The 21,173-nt window shown below is 40.8% G+C and overlaps 1 protein-coding gene across 6 annotated transcripts in view; it reads left to right on the top strand.

The window, feature by feature from the left end:
- Nucleotides 1-3,334: 3,334 nt before the first annotated feature.
- The window catches only part of HERC1 (HECT and RLD domain containing E3 ubiquitin protein ligase family member 1), an 80,777-nt gene continuing 62,938 nt past the window's right edge, over nt 3,335-21,173 (top strand). For all 6 annotated transcript variants that reach the window (XM_058033056.1, XM_058033062.1, XM_058033058.1 and 3 more), the window contains exons 1-5: nt 3,335-3,391; nt 16,219-17,174; nt 18,393-18,488; nt 18,788-18,982; nt 20,575-20,886. In XM_058033056.1, coding sequence (XP_057889039.1) covers nt 16,245-17,174; nt 18,393-18,488; nt 18,788-18,982; nt 20,575-20,886 — 1,533 coding nt within the window. In that variant the 5' untranslated portion in view covers nt 3,335-3,391; nt 16,219-16,244. The remainder of the gene's footprint in view (nt 3,392-16,218; nt 17,175-18,392; nt 18,489-18,787; nt 18,983-20,574; nt 20,887-21,173) is intronic.

Consider the following 21,173-nt stretch of genomic DNA (forward strand, 5'->3'; position numbering starts at 1 on the left):
AGTGAAGCTGGGAAGGAGGAAGACTGTGGGTGGGACTTGAGAGGTCTGCATCATGGAGGATTATTTCTGTTTTAAAGAAGAGGTGAAGCACAGAGATAACAGAGGTACCATCCACAGCCTCCTTTCTCCTGAAACCTCCATGATCATTCATATGGGCTTTCTCTTGGCCTCCCTCTATGCTTTGAAGGTAAACTATTTTGGAAATAGAGATGGAGGATGAATGTCCTGCAGTCAGGGACATTAGGGGCTGAACTCTTGAGATTTGTAGTTTTGAATACTTCTGCTTATGCTTGCTGTGAAGGAGGGGGAGAGGATGAATGAAAAGCTGTGATTCAGGTACTCCTGGCCTGTGTCTGGGGGTGTCCCATAAAACTCTTCTCAACTTTTTTTGTTCCATTCACCCTGTTATATAGCTGCAGGTGGCTGGAGGGCTCATCTTTCCTCTGGTATGTCCTCAGGGTACCCAAATGAGTTTCAGGAGCCTCTGCAATTTCCAAAGGATGCAAGTGCTATGTTTTCATTTAATGATAATTGACTCTCAGATGAGGCGGCTGAATGGTGGTGACAGCCATTGGTAGCATCAGAGCAAATGCAGACTTGTTCCTCTTATTTATGTCCTTACTTTCAGACCTACTGGAGCTACTGTAGGCTGGAATGCTGTTTGCTTTGTTTGGGCTCTCAGTAATTCTGCCAATACCTGCCTGTGATGCTCTAGACCTCCTCATCCTGCATCACCTGCCATGCTAGGTTTTATTCCAGTGGGGAAGCTCCTGAGTCCAGCTGGCTGCAGATGCAGACAGCAGCTCAGGCACTGGGGGTCTGGCTCTGAAGGGGAAACTGTGGAAGTCACTTGACTTAGCAAAGATTGTAGTTAATATTAAATATTAACAGTTGCTATCTAATAAACAAGCTTCATGTGAGAATTCACAAAGATGCTATTCATAGCAATAGCTATTCACAGCATTGATGGTCCTCCAGTGTAACCTAAATTCTGAGCTCAGGGAGCCTCTGGAAACAGCCCCTGCATCCAGCCCTGCACCTGCATCCAGGCAAATGGCAGCCCTTGACTCTCAGTACTGCAGAGGGATTGATGGGCTGGGTAAATGCAAACAAAATAGAAAACCTTGCGGTTTTGTGAACTTAATATTTAAGTGTATGTAACTTAAAAGCATTAGACATTTGTGAACCTAAGAAACTCCTTGAGAATTATACAGTGCTTGGCTGCGGGTGGAGCCTTCAAGCCATAAAAGCTGCAGTTAATGATAAGATTTTGTCTTCATGTTGTGATTAATGTGTGTGGGCGTGGGGCATGTGAACATGGAGAAGAGCACATACTGCTGAGTGTGTGTGTTTATTATTCTTTCTCTTCTGTGGAATGGCAGATCCCCTGGACATGTCTGCACTGAATGTGTTTTCATGCATCTGTTGATTTTTTAAAGTGTATTTCTTATACAGCATCCTCTAGCTGACATATCTGAAATACGTAAGGAATGCTGTAAAATGTTTTTATAGTTTGCCCCTATTTTGATGGTACCTGTTACCATAGGTGGTCTCATCAATAAAGAAGGTGCTCATTCACAGCAGAGTTTGACTATGATTCTAGACAAAAGATTAGCTGGTGTAGTTAGAGGTACAAAACAAAAAAAAAATCTTACAACTTATTGAACAAAAATGGGTTGTCTTGACCATTATTCTCTGGGTTGATCTTACATGGGTAAATTGCCAACAGAGACTTTTTTCTTAGTCTGTGATTTTTAGCTTGGTTGGATCAGACTTTTGAAAGCAAGGCATTTGAGTTTTATTCTGATGCAAAACGCTGTGCATCCCTGAGTTGCCTTTTAGGGGACAGAGTGAAAAGCCATCCATACCTGGGACGTGTCTCCACAGTGGTCAGTGACATTTAGTCCAATTTTGGTTGGAATTTGTGTCATGAAATGTAACAGTCCCTCCAGGGAGCTGAGCTCTGCCATTAGGGACCTCCCCTAACACTTCATAACTCAGAATAAAGCATTGAGGCTAATGAGGAGAGATGCAGGGAACACAGGCTACAGGACAAGAACATCGGGATGGGATCGCTGATCCACTGGCACTGAGCATCAGCTGTGCCTTGGGAAGGAGAGGCAGCAGCAAGCACAGAGCAAAGTGTCCCCAAGTATTTTAGGGCTTTTTGTGGGACAGGGCATTTTTCAGCCAGAGGAGATGTCTTTGATAAACTGATGGATTTTTTTATTTCCTATATTTTTCCAGTCTCTTTTTGAGTCCAGGCAAACTTCTACTACATTTTGTCCTGCATCAAGGTGTTCTACAGCCTAATTATATGTGAATGAAGAAATAGTAATTCTTTTCCTTGTTCTGAATTTTTCATCTACTCATTCCTCTTGTTACCTTCTAGCTCTTCCACTTGAAGAGCATAAACAATTATTCCCTGTTCACCTATTTCACATCACTAATCTTTGTAAGCTTCCATTGTGTTCCTGACTTAGGCTGATGTACTCAAACCTATGCAGTCCGTTCTTGCAGTTTTCCTCTTGCTTCTGGTCAGTTTTCCCATTTAGTTTGTGAATGTCTACTGACTCAGTCATGACATCCCTAATCTTGTATGGACTGTACCAGTTCCTGTGGCTATAACTGAGATTTCTCAGTGTTGTTTGTTGGCGCTGTGGCCTCGCTCATCTTGGTGTGCTGTCCTTGCTGCCACCATCTAACCTGTGACAATGCTCACCGCATCCTTTATCCTTCTCCAGCCTTGGAATTCCATTCCTCAGTGGCAGTTTGACTTTTTGCTGTTATGTTGTTCGTTTTGTTTAAGCAAACACTTTAATATCCTCCTGCTTGTCCTCTAACGTGATTCGTTCTGCCTTTTCTGCACTTTTTGTCCCTGCGTATGGCAGGGACAATACATCATGTCCAATACATGTCCAATACATCAATTCCATCAGGATCCCGGCCTAAATGAGGTGCTTCGTTTCCCTGACCCGTTTCTTTGGTCGTTTTCATGCAAAAGCATTAGTCTGCTGTTGCTCACGCTCGCAGAAGCCCAACAAAGCCCAGTATCAGGGCACCGTCTCCGTTCCCGGTGCCCGCCGCGCTCCCGTTCCGCCGGGCCGAGCCGCTCCCGCCGCGGGTTCCGCCGCCCTCCGGCCTCGGGGGCGCGCCGCGCGTGCCCGCGCACGGGAGGCGGCGGCGGGGAGCGGCCGGCGCTCTCGCGAGAGCCGCGCGGTAGCCCCGCGAGATCGGCGGCTCCCCGCCCGCGTCATGTTTTCCCTGTGACAATCCGGGCCGGGAGGACGCGGCTCCCGGCGGGATCTCCGCGCCCCGCTCTCCGCGCCCCGCCGGCCGCTCCCGCGGGGCTCCCGGGCCGAGCGCCGCCGCCTCCCCCCGCCGCTGCCTGGTGAGCGCGCGGCCGCGTGGGGCTCGGAAGCGCGGGCAGGGGCGGGAGGCCTGGGCGAGCCCAGGGCCGGGATGGCTCTCCCCGCGCCCTCCCCGCCCCACAGCACCGCGGGGCCGCAGCCGCGGGCGGCCGGCAGCGGGGGGAAGGAGCGGGAGGCCGTGAGGGAAAGGGGAGGCAGCTGGGGCCCGTCAGGTGTCACTGCCCTGTTGCTGAGGGTGGGAGAGGGAAGGGCGTCCTCCCGCAGCTCTTCTTCCTTCGTGGAGGATTTTGTGCCTTTTCAAAGCGGTATAAACTGCGAATTCTGCACTGTGCTTCGGCTGAGGTCCTCGGAGCCTGTGCTTTTACCTCACGAACCTCATGAATGCTCTTGTAGTGTGGCCGTGCGTTTTCCTCCAAATGTTAAATGCATCTCTGGGTACGTGCATCCCAGGTGGGCCCGGCAGGTGTCACAAAATTCAGTCTGAAATTTGTCATGTTTGCCTTCATCAGCTGCGTGCGTGACTGTGGGTCGGTGTTCCTTGTGTCTCCACACCTGTCATCTGAATTGCACCGTCTTCCCATGGCGTGTTTGTTGGGTCTTGCTTGCAATACTGAAACATTGCATGTATACTTTTACTTAGGGATTATTTATTTTGTATTTCCAAGTGAGGTCCTAGCAGGTGTTTGTTGTTGTGTTTTGGTTTGTTTTCTTTCTAACTGCATATGGTTAATTTCATTGGGATGTTGCTGTACATTAGCTGCTTCTCATGTTTTTTAAAGGGCAGAATCTTATTGTTAGGCCCTCTCCCTTTTACAGTGTATAGGAGAGGTTTAGTGCAGTTGAAGCATTTTAATTTCTGTTGGCACATATCTAAGCTGATTGATTCCTCGTGAGTGGTGTAATTTCTTTAGCTGGAACTGTGCTCTATATACATGTAAACATATCCTGTATGTGTCTGTGTATATACATGTGTATATTGATTTATGAGGTTGATCAGATTTGTAGTTTAGCCGAGTGTTCTATGCTGGTATTTCATAATAAAACCTCAGTTTACATGTGCTGAAGTTAATGCTGCTTGTTAGAGACCCCATATATATAATATGTCTGCTCTATTGGGATGTGGGACTGTGGAGGACTTTGATCTGTGGGTTAAGTCTCACATAGTTTTGGGGAAAATTATAATACATATTTAATGTGGAAAGGTAGACTGTGTCCCTGGTCAGTCTACTACTACTTTCCCATTCTGAGAGGAATCTGTTTTTGCATGAAATATTAAAAGCTGTACAATGTTGTGCTACAGGACAGAGTGGCATTGCCCATCTCCTGTAGCCTTGCACCTACGAGGAATTTGTTAGGTGGCTGTATCACAGTGGTTGTGTTTTAAAATGAAACATCTTGAAGCTTTCTGTCTCTAGAGTGCAAACCTGTAGTGAGGTTTTCCTCTCTGCTCCTGTGGTCTTATTTAAATATGTCATGGATGTTTTGTTCTTTGAACATTAAGACTAGACGAGTTTATGGGGTTGGAAGTGTGTAAGTTGAAGGGGAAGTGGGAGTCTTGACTTTTTTTTGGAAGCTGTGTAAATGAGGTGTTTATCTAATTACAGAGGGATGTCAAGTCTTTGACTTATTTTTGCCAAGAGACTGCTTGGCATAGTAAGAATATAACACAGTATTTTTTTGTTCATTTAATCTGTGAATTGCAAAAAAGTTTAACAGTGAAAACTTGTTCTACTGCTTCAGAACTGAATTACATAGATAGTAGTTGATTAAAGATCTTTGTTGGGTTTTGCCTTTAGTTTTCCAATCTGAGGTAGCCATGAAGTTTATTTTTCAAAGAAAACAGTACAGGGGTACTCTGCAGAAGGATATTAATATTTTAATTTATTAATAATATTAATATTTAAATTATCAGTAATGACTGGAGTAGGACCATTTTAAGAATGGGAAAAGCTACATATGAAATTAGCAGTAATATTTGTGTTTGAGTAGTAAAATTATGTACATTTAAGACGTTAAGACATGTAGTATTCTAATTTTTCTTTATCTTTTTAGTGTTATTATTCTTGTAATACTCGTGGGGTAGAGATGTGCTCATTCCCATTTTAAAAATAAGTAATGGAGACAGAAATTATGTGTATTTTAGGTAGGCTTGGTGGAGCAGGTCATAGGTTGTTAGGAAGTCATGAGCCTTTCAAAGCAATGGCCTCAGATCCTGTACAGATACTTTATCTTCCTCTGTTCATGTAACTTGAGAGGTTTTTTACCTTGCACTGGTGTGTTTCAGTTCAAAGTAGATGCAATTCTCTGTGGCTGTTTCTGACTCCGTGCTGTCAGTGGTGGGCAGTGAATGGTGAGCTCTGTGCTGCTTGTGTTTGCAGTGATGGGCTCTCAGCAGTGCTCAAACTCTGACATTGCTGCCGGGGATTCTTTTTGTGTGTCTCCCTTGCCCTGACTGACAGTCAAGTGGAACACTCAAGTCTAGTAGGTGTTAGCTCTTTGAACACCTGTGAAGCAGCCCTCGGAAATGGGAGCTGTGCTGTCACGGGGCTGCTTGCAGTAAGTGTGGGTGTGCTGCAGCTGCTGCTGTGCTTTAGAGTCATTCACAGTAACCCCTGTCCATTGGTAATATGAACAAAAGCAAACCCAGCCGGTCTGGAGCCCGGTGGCTGCAGGGTTTGTGTAGCTGTGACCTTGGAGCTGGCCAGGTGTGTTCCCTGGCCTGTTGTCATTGACCTGATGTCACCAGGCTGTTTGGGAGAATGTTCAGGTGGCTCAAGCAATCATCTTCTCTGCTGGAAGTTGGAATTAATTTGCTGCTTAAAGAAGAGCTGCACTTTGAGTCCTTATTAGTAACAACTTTTTCTTTTGCTGTCAGGACTAGATAATACTGCAATTTCATCATCAAAACATTTCCTTACAAATGCACGAATTTACACAGCAGAAGTTTCTTTTTCAAGTAGTTATAAAGGAATTCTCTGAGTCAAGAAATGCAAATGTTGACAGGAGGTGTTAACACAAAGGGGCATCCACAACTTAGCTGGGCACCCTGCTCCAGTGGCTCAGCACCCTCATTGAGACATTTCTTCTTTATATCCAATGTTAACCTAATCACATTCAATTTAAAACTTGAACATTTAAAATTTCCTGCTGTCCTGTCACCACAGGCCCTGGTAACAGGTATCTCTCTATTGCTCTTATATGCCCCCTTTATATAGATATAGATCTATCTATCTATCTATCTATCTATCTATCTATCTATCTATCTATATGTGTGTGTATATATCTATTTAAGGGCTGCAGTCCACCCTTCTGCTTACATACAGCTAACTTGAAAGTTGAATATGTTTGAATATGACTGTGTGCACATATTGCACACTCCTGTCTGTTGCTGAGTTTTCAGGTCATGATTTCTAGTAAGTACATCTCTAAAACTTCTGTAGTTTTTGCAAGAAAATGTTCCTATGTGTTGTGGTTTTTGAAAATACTGTTACTACACTACACAGCAGAATTACAAGTGATGGTACCTTTTGGGGAAAGTGGTAGTGCTAAAACCTCACCATAGTTTTTGTCCCTTTTCCAGTGCAAGATCAGGCACCTTTCTCTGCTCAAATTGTTGGGATGTTTTGATGCATGGGGAATTTCTCAGCTCCTCTTCACCAACTGCTTTTGATGATTGTGTATGTGGAGCACCTTGCATTCTCAGCTTTTGTTTCAGTAACCTTAAAGCATCTGAAGAAGTAATGGATTAAATTGATTTTTCTAAGTTTATCTGCTGAACAATAATGATCATTTTTATTTCTCCTCTGCTTGGGTAGATTTTGTACAGCCCCTGGGGATTTACATTGAGAAGCCATGATAAGGTTTTTATATCACTTTCCTTTTAAACACTAAAGTCAAAAGGGCAAATAGCTTTAATTTCATATTAACTTAAAAATAACTTTGTCTTCCTTTAGTCTGTCTCCAAAAAGATGTTTGGAGTAACCAGTTGTGACCAGCTGAAAGCATGGGGTTATATTGGTTTCAATACTATACCTGATAATGAATAAATGAATGATCCCACAAGAACCTAAAATCGTGTAGGAAGATGAAAAGTGGAAGAATATCAAGTAGAACCTTAGCATGGCTTATTTCACAAATATGAGGTTGGGTGGAATTCAATATTTGGAAAGAAAAGTTGATGGTTGTTTGCATAATTACTCTTATTCTGAACGATTATGTCATTGATTTAGTTTCCATATGCTGAGCAGGGGGCTGATTCCAGGAGGGAGGATCCTGCCCTTGTGCTCAGTGGAGACAGATGTTCACATGCATTAATGCTGGTGTGTGTTTCCCTGTCATGTTTCAGCAGTGAGGGACAATCTGCTCTAGCTGCTGTTCTTGCTTTTTCTGGGTTAGTTCCTTTTGTTCCTTGCTTCCTAGTCCAGATTTGGAGGAGACCACAACTTATTTTTATTTTTTCTCTGCTGTTTCACCGTCCATCTCCTGTTACTGGTGCTGCTGCCTTTTTTATTTTTTTCACTGCTTCTGAGGACATTTTTTGCTTTCAGTTCTGTGTGAATTTGTAATAATTTCTCTGCAGTGCAGGCACTTTCTAATTTATCTTGTTTTCTGTTCCATGGCTGTTTTGGATAGATTCCATTCTCCTTGCATCTCTCGTGACAGTGTGTCCAGACTACATGGACAGGCCAAAAGGAACATTTGAAGATTCCTGCCTTGTATAGTGACCTACAGTGCTTTTTGGCACTGGTGGAATATTGAACAGATAACTCCTCTAGCCAACATTATGTCCTGTTGGTTTCAGCTGTCACAGTGTCCCCTTGCTGTAAGCCATATGAAATGTCTTGTGGGTTTTACATTTCTGTACATTTCATATTTTTGGTATGTGACAAGGCAGGATTTTAGTTACTTTTATATATTCTTGGTTTCTAAATCACCTTTCCATTAAAATGCTCTAAATGTTGTTTGGAGCTCTGATAGCTGCTGCTAAATCCTGTATATACAGTCCCTTATTTAGGAAAAAGGGAAGCAAATCATTTCAGGTTACTTGTGCTTTCATTGTAAAATTCTAATAACAACTGCAACAACTGCTGGACTCCACAGCTGGCAGCAGGTGAAGCAAGATCCTTACTGGGACTTTGTGGCTTCTTTGTAAGAAGTATGAAAGGCTGGAATGACAAAAACTTCAGGTAATCTGACATTTTATGGAACATGAGGAACTGTTAGGAGTGGAACTTGGCAAAACCAGAGAGCAGGCCTTCTGTTGCACAGAATATCTGTTGTACAGACATATCTTGAATTTCACATTCAGCTCCGGAGTTACACAGGTTAGGAATTGGACAGAATATTGAGAAAATAATTTAGTAGTCTTGGATACAGACTAAAGACTTTGGTTTGCTGGTAAGAACATTACATGTATTTGAATGAAAAAATAATTTTAAAGGGTTCTAAGAGCTTATGCTAAGAAACTGAAATGTTGAAACTTTGAAGAGATTCCACTTGTATAATGCAGCTGTAATACTGTCATCACAGTGAGGCAGTAAATAGAAACATATATTAGGTTTTCTGTCATATTTTAAGCAAATTAGCTTTTCCAGAGCTGTGATTGGCAGTGAACTCAGAACTTCTGCTTTATCAAAAATTATCTAAAATAACATCCCAGAAAAACTTCTTCAGTAGTCAGTGTCACTTGCAGTGAATGAATTGATTTATATTTTTAATGAACTAGTAGAATTATCTGATCATTCTGATTGTGAAATCTTTCCTGAGTTGTGTGTGAGCCACAAAATGCTCGATGTTTCTGACCCATCACAGAAGTTAATTTGCAAACAAAGCTTTAACCACTTGTAGCAGCATCAAGAGCTGTAGTGGGATCTGGCTGCCATCTGTTTAAATATTAAATTTTCTACTCGTTTTTAGAAACCACCCAGGTGACATCAGGCTGAGGGGACCTTGAGCACAGGGGGTGCCCTGGGAGTCCCTCAGGCTGAAAGCAATAAATGGAGCTGTTGCAGACTGCAGGAGCTCACTGTCAGTGAACACACAGTGAGGAGCTCTGTTCATGTGTGTGGGACAACACTGCAGGCAGGCAGTGCACACAATTCAGTTTCACAACCACATCTTCCTATTGAATTTTGGTGTTTCCTGCCTGTGATTTGACTGTACAGACAGACTTGTTGTGTTGCAAGCTTTTGTAATTATGGTCCCATAAAATAAATGTAGTCAGCTTCTGACAAAGGTTGCTGAAATTGCTGATTGCAGAGAGGGAGAGAGCGAATGCTTGTGAGGTTTATTTTTCCTCTGAGAAAACTTTTTATTTTTAGGATATAGAATATTTACAGCTTTATAGGTGCAGTTTTTCAAGAGCTTTGCAGAAAATAAAGCTTTCAGCTACTTTTGTAGGAGTTCTAAGAGCCTGAGCACTTGGCTTCTGTCAGAATAATTTTGTGTGTGCTTGATTTCTGCTGTAATCAGGCTAGGTTAAAGAAAAACGGGGTAGTATTTTGTTGCTTTGTCAAATTCCATCCTTGTTATATCTTCAGTGTGTGTGCTAGTGTCACTGATTTAAAAAAATTGATTTTCTTCATACTAATGGAAGATACTGTCCATAATTTTATGCCATTTATATGTTTGAAAATCTCCATGGACTGTGAGTAGTTGTGCCTACCTTAAACACTATGTTAAAATAATTCCCCTTTTGCTGTGTTCATTTGACAACACTTGATGTAACATGAATTTTGCTTTTTATCCCTGTATCACAATGTTTATTTTTGGGTCTTCTACAGGGAGGGAAGCACAAAGCTGTAAAATAACAGTTAAGCAGGAAGATTGAGGTCTGTACAAGCAATGGGAAATCACTGTGCTTCAAGATTTACCTGCATTTCTGAGCTGATTGTTCATATTCTCCTTGTCATGGCCTGAACAGTGGGTGCACCTTCCCCCTTATCTATGGACCTGCATTGTTCTTGCTGGAATGCCAGTGCTCATCTGCCTTTGGCAATGGGTGGAGCCAATCCCTTTTGGGGGAAGGGCCCTAAATCAGCTCCTCCCTTGCTCGTGTTTCAGTGGTTTCTGTCTGTGATAAGTTGAGTGTGTGTGCACTGAGGACTTCAAAAGCAAAACATGTTTTGTGGGGAGACCACTCTTACACTCTCTCATCAAATCAACTAGATAATAATTCTGCTTTTTAAGGATTATTTCTACAACTTTCTTTGAAACAAAACATAAACCCTTTGTTTTTTTCTTGTCATGACTTTCATACTTACATGCCTTCCTGCAGGAATTCAGTGTCACCTCTTTTTATTTGCCTTGAGCTGTTCCTGATCTTCCTGATCCCCTCAAAAGGAGCTGCAGTGTGATGTAACTGCACTGTACAGCTTCTGCCCAGTCTCCACCTTCCTTTAAATTGTTCCAGCAGTCTTTCTCTTAGATCTACACACAGCAACTTCTGAAGAGCTTTTTTAATTTCTAAGCATTTTTAAAATTAAATCTAAACCCTAGAAGGGAGCTTCCTATTTACTTATATTAGGATAAAATTGTTGGGTGCATGGAGGTGGTTCTTGGTGACATTCAAGTATCTCCCATAATTTCTGAGCTGACATGGAAAGGGAAGAATGTGGAAATTCCTTTGGGGAATTGTGTATATTCTGTCCAAGACCTGTCTTTCCTGCTGGACTCAGAAACAGAACTTTATAACTCTGTGGACTTTAGCCTTCACCCCCATGCCAAAGTCCTTTGTGAATGACTCTCATTTCCCCCTGTTCCCTTGCAGTATGGGAGTACTTGGGGCAGTTTCCAAACTCCTCACTCCTTTCACTGTGTTGAAGGTGAGAATTTCCCATACTAACTTCTTTAGTAATGTTTTTTTCTCCCCTTGTGAGTTCTTATTCTTGCATTTGAAAGTGATCAAAGCTGTCCCACTTACCTCAGAGTGGCAAGACCTAAAAACTTCTTGGTTTCCTGAAGCTGTAGTAAAAATCTGAAAAAAATGTTTGTTCTTAGAGGTTTGACAGTCTTGCTGTCTGAGCCAACCAAGTGGATTTATGAGAAATACTTAGTGTCTCCTTTGTTCCCTTTCTAGAGAAATCTCTTTCCATAGCTAATTTAGGAGATGGTGCTAAGTGGCTGGAAATCTACTGTTACTTCTCAGTCCCATTTTACCTCACATATATCACTTTATATAAACACAAAAAAAAAATTATACAGAATCTTCTTGATAATTTCACTTTGATGTTAACTGAAATGCTTTGGAAGAATTATTCCCCTTTGAAAAGAAATAACTGTTGCAGAAGGATTACTTGTGTTTCAGACACATGTACAGGAAACACAGATATTTTTAGTATCTAATATAAACACCAAAATATAAATATATATATATAAATATAGAAATATTTGTGGTGGAATGCCTATTTCATTGTATCTCCTGGTCAGTTGTACATTGAGGTGTGAGTCATCCATGCAGTCAGTGACTTGCTATTGTATATATGCAGTAAGCAAGCTGGGATTAATGACAAGATCAAATTCCTCTTTCTCTTTCTGTGATTAAATTGCTGTGGTGGCAGAGAGAAAGAAGGAACAGCATTCATAGTTTATCTCCTCATAATTTATTTCTGTTTCATGGAAATAACTTGTAAATGTAGTTAGATGCATCTCTAGTCTCTTACTTAATTCTTGTTTGAGATAGGGGAATAGTTCTTTTTCCTAAAATAAGATGCAGTTTTTCTCAGTGGAAGAATTGGCTGTTTGGCCTATTTCATTATTGATATAAACTTAATTTTAATTTTAATATGCCCAATTGTCTGTTGTATTTAATAATGACTTGCAATAGGCCATTCACACTGTCAATACATGTAATTTATTAGTTATTGTAGGCAAGCTTCCACCACAAAAAATAATATTTAAAGTGACCTGTAAAAACTGGATGGTGGTTTTAGGCTGAATTGATTCCTACTTAATAAAAAACAAACTCTTTAATAACACAGCATATTTTAAATTCTTTAACATTATTTGCTAGGCCACTGAAGACTGCATGCTTTCCCTATAATATGACAACTTTCCTCTTTTTCCTTATTTTTCTCAAGAGGGAAGATCTTAAGTGTATCAGTTATTATTAGTGTATACTCTGTCTTGCTGACAAACATTTGTAGGCTCTTGATTTTTTGTTTATTTTTTCCTTAAGTGCAGCAAACACATCTAATCAAAAACTTCTTAAAAATCATCATCTAACTAAATATATGAAGAGAAATGAGTGGATAAAGGGGCAATGAAATTTGTCATAGCTTTCTTTCTGAGTTCTTGGCTGTGTGGAAATGCATGCCAATCACTGAATTATTATGGTTTCACAATCACTAGGGCTGCTTGAAAGTTGATTTCTTTGAATTTGAAATGCATCCTGTTACCTCCTGTCTATTACTAGTTAAGGCAAGATGTGGAATCTTGATTCTGAGCTTTGAATTCAGGTGCTAGTTTGGCTGTGTGGTGTGGGTTTTTTTCTGATGGGGAAAACCATGAACAGAGCAGAAGTAGCTGGTTTGACTTCTGAGCTTGAAGGGACAGAATCAGGGGTACACAGTCTGCACTGGGGTTCAGCTTTGGCAGCTACAGCTTCACCTTCAGGTGCATTTAAAGCAATGGACTGATACAAGGGAAAAGAACCTTTGTCTCTGCTGCAGGGAATTTTCATGTTTCTTATAACATTAAAAGAGACCTCTCTTAAGAATATTTTCTTCCATAATTTAAATGATCTGCTCTCCTCTTAGCTCAGGCAAAAGCCTTCTCTGATTATATTCCTCGTGTTTTCACAGGTTTCATTTTAAAATTCTTTCCCTCACATTCCCTTTGATTTGATGTAAGAGGAGCAAACAGCAGTTGGTGTGCCGTGCAGGGATGGGTACCAAGAGCTCTCCCTGTGCTTTGCACATATTCCAGCAGAGGATTTGATGAGCCCGAGCCTTTCCCTGAGTTCCCTGGCAGCCCTGGCTGTGCTTCTCGGGGTGAACGCTGGAGGCAGCTTGGTTACCCTCACGAGTCTTTCCGTGCAGTTCGAGTTCTCCATCCCGGACACAGAACTTGCCTTTCACGGTTTGATGTGTGCATTTCCCCCCCACCGGTCCCTGGAGTAAGCTTTTGAAATAGGTGTTACATTTGGTAACACTGTTGAAATCTTTGTTCAGCTATGTGTTTTAAGTCCCATTTTAGTTGATTAACCAATAGGCAACAGTAAAATATATGCAAAAATGTACTGCCCCAAAATGGTGATTTCCTCAACAGGAACTGTGGTTCTGAAAGATATGACAAATAAGTTGTGTTGCACATTCTCACGGTTCACTTCTTTTTTTTCCCCCCCTCAACCCCAAGGAGCAGAGGGAGAAAGGGAGGAGTAAGGGCGGATAAAGTGGACATTTTGTTTCGTTTGTTTGTTTAATATAAATCCCAGAAAGTTCTGGGTACTTTAGTTTGAAGTGTTTTAAGTGTTCCAGTGTTGAAATAGTTTTATAAAGCTGTTGCTATACATTTAGATTGTTATAGGTTTATTATGACAAGAGAAAAGTACTTTTCTCCACTTGTCACATGTTTCTGGCCTCTCCCTTTGTGCTGGGCTCTGTGATCAGCATGTTCAGACAGTGTGTGGGACTGCACCCTGTGGGACTGGCCCACCCTGCTCACTTGTGCCTCCCACATGTTCACCTGGCCCTGCAGTGCTCAAATACAGTGAAACAGCAGTGAGCATTCACTTGAGTTGTCAAAGCCAAATTATTTTCTTTTTGTCTGCCTTAAAAAGAACTCAGATGTTCATGTCTAGGCTCTGGAGCAATTATAAACCTTGTATTTGTGGCAGTGAGCTGGAAGAAATGAACCCTATCTGTACCCTGTGTAACTGTTACCCGGTTTCTGCTTAACTTCAGTGCAGGGAGAGAGATCTTTTACATTTGTATTCAGAGAGTATTTCCAGGATTATGAGCAGTGTCTTAAAGCCTTCTGCCTGTCACATGAAACTGAATGTTATTTCCAAGGTGGACCAACAATTTCTTCTGAAAGCTGCAGAAGGAGAGTAGGGCACTGCTAAGGGCTCAGCTTCAAGCTTCAGTCTCTATTTTTAGAGATGCATACAAGGGCAGGAGGGAAAAAGATCTATCAGTTTTCAGGAAAAGCAGCAGTGTCTGCACCTTTGAGGTACATGAGCACGTTTTGAAGTTTCTGAAAGAAGAGTAGCTGGTGAAAGCATAAAGCCCATGAATAAATCTGTTTGGGAACTTCTTAATGGAGCTACAGTTCCATGTTTCACCTCTTGATAAGGCACAAACTTCACACAAGACCAGAGTTAGGACATTTTCATTAATTTGCCTTACAGTTTCTGTTAGGATCCAATGGTAGTTAGCAAATGCTTTCTGACAAATGAGATGGTGTTGCTCTTTCTTCATCAGCAGGGTCCTGGTGTAATAGTACCTGTCTGTGTCACTTGGAGGCTGAGCTGCTGGGAAGTTTTGTGGTGTGAGTAGACAGAAGGTGTGTCTTGTGTGAAATGCAAGGAATGCTCCCTGCTCTGAGTGGTACCTACAGCTGTGGCTGCAGTTCAGTGGGATAGTCCTGGGTAAGGGGCAGGTACTTGGGTAAGGCTCACTGGGGCTCATGGAAAGCTTTTCTGAAGGTATTCTTCTGTTGTAGGAAAAATTTGGCTGAAATAAAAGTGCTTCATAGCACACAGTATGCTTTTTTGGCAGATGTATTGGCAGAATAACTGTAGTAGTTTATGTTTTTAATTTATGATTTTAGGTGTGAAATGTCAAGGTTAAACAAGTACCAAATTGCACTGCCTGTTACCCGTTGTCCTGCAAGCACGACAAGGCAACAGCGCTGACTTTCACTGCGTGGCAGAGACTCCCTCCACCCCCAGGAGTTTAGTTTGGAATTAGATCAAACAGGGCTCACACTACCAAAGGACACAAAACTCTCCTTTAGGAAATTATAGTACTTTTTGGTGAAATTGTGATGTGTTAGGACTTACAGGGTCAAAGAACAGAAAGTAATCATTCAGAACCTATGTAACCCATGGTTAATGATTATAAAACAGGAGTTAAACACATCTGTTTTGTATAATAGGAGATAAAGCATTACTCTAAAGAAAATTCTTTTAAAAGGAGCAGTTTGAAATCACTCACTTTGAGGAAGCATCTTTGCATATTAAGCTATGAACTACCTTAGCAAAATTTGGAGTTCACATCAAGAATCCTCTTGAAGAACTGGAGTTCTAAATGCTGCTGGAATTAAAATTAGTAATTTGAGCGTCTCTTTAGGATCAGAATGTTCTTTTAATTTGTTAAATTTTAAAATTTTCTCAGACATAGACTTAGGAGAACCCTGGACTCAACTATTTGTGATCAGTCTGTGTTCTTGTATGTGAGAAATTTTTCGAACTCAGTGTAGGTCTTTAGGAATTGTGATCCTTTATTCAGACAAAATGGCAAAATATCATACCATTACATGGATGATCCTGCAGACATAAATCATCATAGTGCTGAGATATGCTTATCAGCCCTGCACCTTTGTGGTTCTTGGCATCTAAATCTTAAATTGCCTTATCTGTTAAATGCTGTTCATGTCACTTAGAAGAATTAAATTTGCTTTATGTGAATTTTTGTATGGATTTAGAAAATGCAGACTGACTTACACTAGAATTCTTACATCATGTTAAGTAAGTTGCACATGCATATAGGTCAAATGGTGAAACTGGTAATTCTTGGTGGTCAGTCTTTCTCTGCTTACCTCCTGAAAGGATTATTTGGGTTTGTCCTGTGTCAGTAATAAGATCTATAGATAATATTGCATAATTGACAGTTTTTTTCATTTGCAGGACTAATGGCAAAGAAGTAAACCAGCATGGCAGCTATGGTCCCACCTGTGAAGCTGAAGTGGCTTGAACACCTAAACAGCTCATGGATCACAGAAGACAGTGAATCTATTGCAACAAGGGAGGGAGTTTCTGTCTTGTATGCTAAGTTAGTTAGCAATAAAGAAGTAGTGCCATTGCCCCAGCAGGTTCTGTGCCTCAAGGGACCTCAGTTACCAGATTTTGAGCGGGAATCTCTATCTAGTGATGAGCAGGACCACTACTTGGATGCCCTTCTTAGCAGCCAGCTGGCACTGGCAAAGATGGTGTGCTCAGACTCTCCGTTTGCCGGAGCTCTGCGAAAGCGTCTCCTTGTGCTGCAGCGTGTGTTCTATGCACTTTCTAACAAGTACCACGATAAGGGCAAGGTGAAGCAGCAGCAGCATTCTCCAGAAAGCAGCTCTGGCTCCGCAGATGTGCACTCTGTCAGCGAGCGCCCCAGGTCAAGCACCGACGCGCTCATAGAAATGGGAGTTCGGACTGGCTTGAGCTTGTTGTTTGCACTGCTGAGACAAAGCTGGATGATGCCTGTGGCAGGACCCGGCCTCAATCTCTGCAATGATGTTATCCATACTGCAATAGAAGTTGTGAGCTCTTTACCACCTTTATCTCTAGCAAATGAAAGCAAGATTCCACCTATGGGTTTGGACTGTTTGTCACAAGTAACAACTTTTCTTAAAGGAGTAACGATTCCAAACTCTGGGGCAGATACTCTAGGTCGTAGATTAGCTTCTGAGTTGCTTCTTGGTTTGGCTGCCCAACGAGGTGCCTTGAGATACCTTCTTGAATGGATAGAAATGGCTTTAGGTGCTTCAGCTGTGGTAAACACCATGGAGAAAACCAAGTTACTGCAAAGTCCAGAAGGGATGATCAGCTTTGATTGCTTTATGAGTATATTGACCCAGATGCGACGATCTCTGGTAGGTGTAACCAGCTTTGGATTTTCTGCATTCCAATGTAGCTGCATTCTTAACTGAGTGGTTTCTCCACCCCAAATGCCAGTTTGCTGAATATGTTAGAAAGAGGGCTTTTTTTGTGATTCCCCCCTCGTATTTTCTTTGTTACCCACCATCTCTTTCTCTTCCTTCCTGCCCACCTGGTTCCTCATAGGTAAAGATGAAACAGCAAAACAGTCTCTGTGTTGCATTTTGGTGTTATTCTCTAGCTTCAGGGAAAGAATTGAGGACACACTTGATCCACTTGGACTTGTACGTTTAAGTTCATAGCAGAAAAAGTTAGAAAATCCCAAGTTCTGCAATACACCTTGTTTCCTATTAGTGACTTTTATTGCACATTTCTGCTCCCCCATTCACCTAGGCCTCTGCTTATTCATCTTCAGGATTTTCAGCAGTTTTGCTGATGCTCAGAAATTAATGTGATAGAAAATGAGCTAAATTGGAAATGTGGCACATTGCTTTGTATATTGAGTGCTCACTGCTGGTGCTAGATGAATATTGCTTTCCAAGGTATGAAATTATTGCACAGTTCACAGTCAGAAGCTGTGGCAGCCTTCTGTCTTGTGGTGCTCAGACTGAAACAGGAAATGACTTTTTTCCTCATGCGGTCATACTTTCCTTTCAGGCTTGTACTGCTTGTTAATAAACATAAACTTTAAAATCTAAAAAAGATTCTAAAAAAGATCTGAAAAATGTTTTGAAGAATGAGGTCCATGAGAAGAGCATGGCAGTAGCAGTATCTGAATTGGAATAAATGTTGTGATGGGCAACTTCATTTGCTGTTGTATTTGGGCTATATATACAAATAGAGACCAAAATATGAAAAATATGTAAACATAAAATTATTTATGATTAGTAATTTAGAAATAATTATCACTTTAGACGCAAATAACATGCATTTCATTACAAAGTAGTATTGGGAGAAATTACCTCCAAACCCAGATACCTTCACAAAACTGAATCAGTATGAATGTTGGACTAGCACTTGTGGCAGTTTTGTTTTCCTGAAGTGTATGCAGGTAACCCAACTCAGGAGAGAGGTAGTGTACTTATGCTTTTATAGAAAAAGATGTTAATTTTTCCTTAGCCATAACAAGAAGTTCCTAATGTATTTTGTTCATGTGAATGTTGCTGTATTGGAAGTGTATTATTTCTCCTAATAACAACATTTAAACATTGTAGGGATCATCTGCTGATCGAAGTCAATGGAGAGAGCCAACCAGAACATCAGATGGCTTGTGTTCCCTGTATGAGGCAGCTCTGTGTTTATTTGAAGAGGTATGTCTTGAAAAAAAACTTTTAAGTTACTGTAGTTTACTTCTCCTCACACATGTGATTGGCGTGCACATGTGGGTGTCGTTATTCTGGAGTCAAAGAGGTGCAAAAAACATTGAAAAATAAAATGTAGTGAGACAAAGTCATTAAGCTAATTAGTCAGCAAGGTAATGATATGGTCGTGGTGATTTGTATTTTAGGCAGTTACTGTGTTGAGGGGCAGTTAAAGCTGCATTAAACACTGTGACTGTATAGGAAGAAATATGAAATGCTGCTGTGTAATGAATCTCTGGTGTGAACAGGTTTGTCGAATGGCCTCAGACTATTCCAGGACATGTGCCAGCCCTGACAGCATTCAAACAGGTGATGCTCCCATTGTGTCAGAGACCTGTGAGGTGTATGTGTGGGGCAGTAACAGCAGTCACCAGCTGGTAGAAGGAACTCAAGAGAAAATACTTCAACCCAAGCTTGCTCCAAGCTTTTCTGATGCACAGACGGTGAGTGACATCTGTTAATGGTACATTATGTAACATTCAGCAGTTTTATAGTCACAGTATGAAACTGAAAAATAGGACTTTATTTCTGAATGTCAAGTTGTAATGAAGCAAATTGTAATGAATGATGTTCAGAACTGGTCACACAGGTTATTTTACTGAGAATATCTCACTACTTTTATTGATGCCTGGGAAAAACATTCTGGTTTGGTCTTAATGACATGCACAGATAAATATTCATGTAACAAGAATGACTGAATCACCTGACTTGCTCTGTGGAGACAAGTGTAGCTGTAGTTTTTTTTTGGTGGGTTTGTTTTGATTTTGGTTTGTTTGCTTTTTGGTGGATTTTTTTGTTTGTTTTGGTTTTTGTTTGGTTTTTTTAAATTGTTGGTTAAAAGGTGCCTTAATGACTGCATGCTCTTTTCCATTGGTAGTTTTCACGCCAGGGATTGCTGAGTTTAAAGCTCCAAGCTGGACTAGCTGCTGACACAGCACCTTAATTAGCTTTCTGAAAATCAGTCTACATGCTCTTTCTGCTCTGTCACAGATTCTGCAATTGCAGCTGGGCACTTCTATTGATGCATGACCCAGAATATAATAGTTTGCTTTTCTGGTACTATATTGGCTTTGCAGTGTTGACTTAAGTAAAAGCACTTTCTGGTCACTAGACAGTTTAGGTGCATTTTCTGGAATTGTTTCTATGGACCTCACTGATGTATTTTATATTTCAATGGGTTGCAGGACTGGACATCATAAAGCAAGTTTATGCATTCAGAAAAGTTTCAAAACATTTGAAAGAGTAATCTTTCAATTCCATGATTGAAAGATCATGGAATGCATGATCTGAATGAATGTATTACTCTTTTAACAAATTTATGTGATTTTTCCACTTAGCCTTCCATTTGATGATTGTGGTAGGATTATCTGTATGAAGATATTCATTCCCATTAAACAGGGCTGTGGCCACCTGTTGGGGCTAGTTTATGGTGTCAAATGGAGCCTCTGCACTTCTGCTGTGTTAAGATTCCTATAGGGAATGATTTTTGTGTTGGGTCATTCCTCAGCTTAGCACTGACTTCCCAAAAGGGACAAGTTCTTATTTGCTTAAAAGCTTTTGATCCTATTTCTTTGATGTTCACGTGATTATAGTCTCAAGTGAGTGGATTTTTAGCATTTGGTTTATTTTTGGGATGTTACTGCTTGGTACTGGTTAAAATTAGACAAACCTACAGTGTTTTATCAGGCTGTTACTTTGTCTTTCTTGCTTTTAAAACATTAAGATTTCCATCTGTGAGTTTTGGAGATCTGAATGCAGCACAAGTTCTACAATCTGTAGAAGAGATACAAGTAAATAAAATAATCACTGTTCATACACTTTAGTCAATTATGAAAATAGTTTTAATTGTAACATTTTTCCCAAGAATTTTACTTTTACTGCTTGCTGAAATCCAAATTATTTTAACATTGTGTTATATTTAGTTTTTACATCATTTTGAAATTCTGTTAAAAAATACAGACTTCTAGACCTATATGTAAATTCTGGATTTGTCTAATCTCTGTATTTCTCTATTACATCCTTTTTCTCTTTGTAGATTGAAGCTGGACAATATTGTACATTTGTCATTTCTACGGATGGTTCTGTTAGAGCCTGTGGAAAAGGCAGCTATGGGAGACTGGGACTGGGAGACTCCAACAATCAGTCCACGTTGAAAAAATTGACTTTTGAGCCTCACAGGTCTATTAAAAAGGTGTCATCTTCAAAAGGATCTGATGGTCACACTTTAGCATTTACAACAGAAGGGGAAGTCTTCAGCTGGGGTGATGGTGACTACGGAAAACTGGGACATGGAAATAGTTCAACTCAGAAATATCCCAAACTTATTCAGGGTCCCCTGCAAGGGAAGGTATGTTTTGTATAGTGGAGCATGTGGTTTTATTCTGTTCAGCTGGGATGTTGTGTAAAGTTTGAAATAGATAAAATCCTAAGAAAGAGTTCTGTGTTCTTTCTAGACTTTTCTTTGAGGCTGGGTTTGCTTGCAACAAAACACTAGAGCTTATGGTTGCCTGTGATTTGGGCAGTGGCATTGTCAGGAAAGCTTCTCACAGCCTTGAGTCAAACTTGTTCAGGAGCTTTCACTGAATTACAGTTTCAGTTTTGCTAGCTGCAACATCAAGGCTTTCACATATAGAT

The sequence above is a fragment of the Melospiza georgiana genome, chromosome 13 (assembly GCF_028018845.1).
Source record: "Melospiza georgiana isolate bMelGeo1 chromosome 13, bMelGeo1.pri, whole genome shotgun sequence".
Classification (NCBI taxonomy): domain Eukaryota; kingdom Metazoa; phylum Chordata; class Aves; order Passeriformes; family Passerellidae; genus Melospiza; species Melospiza georgiana.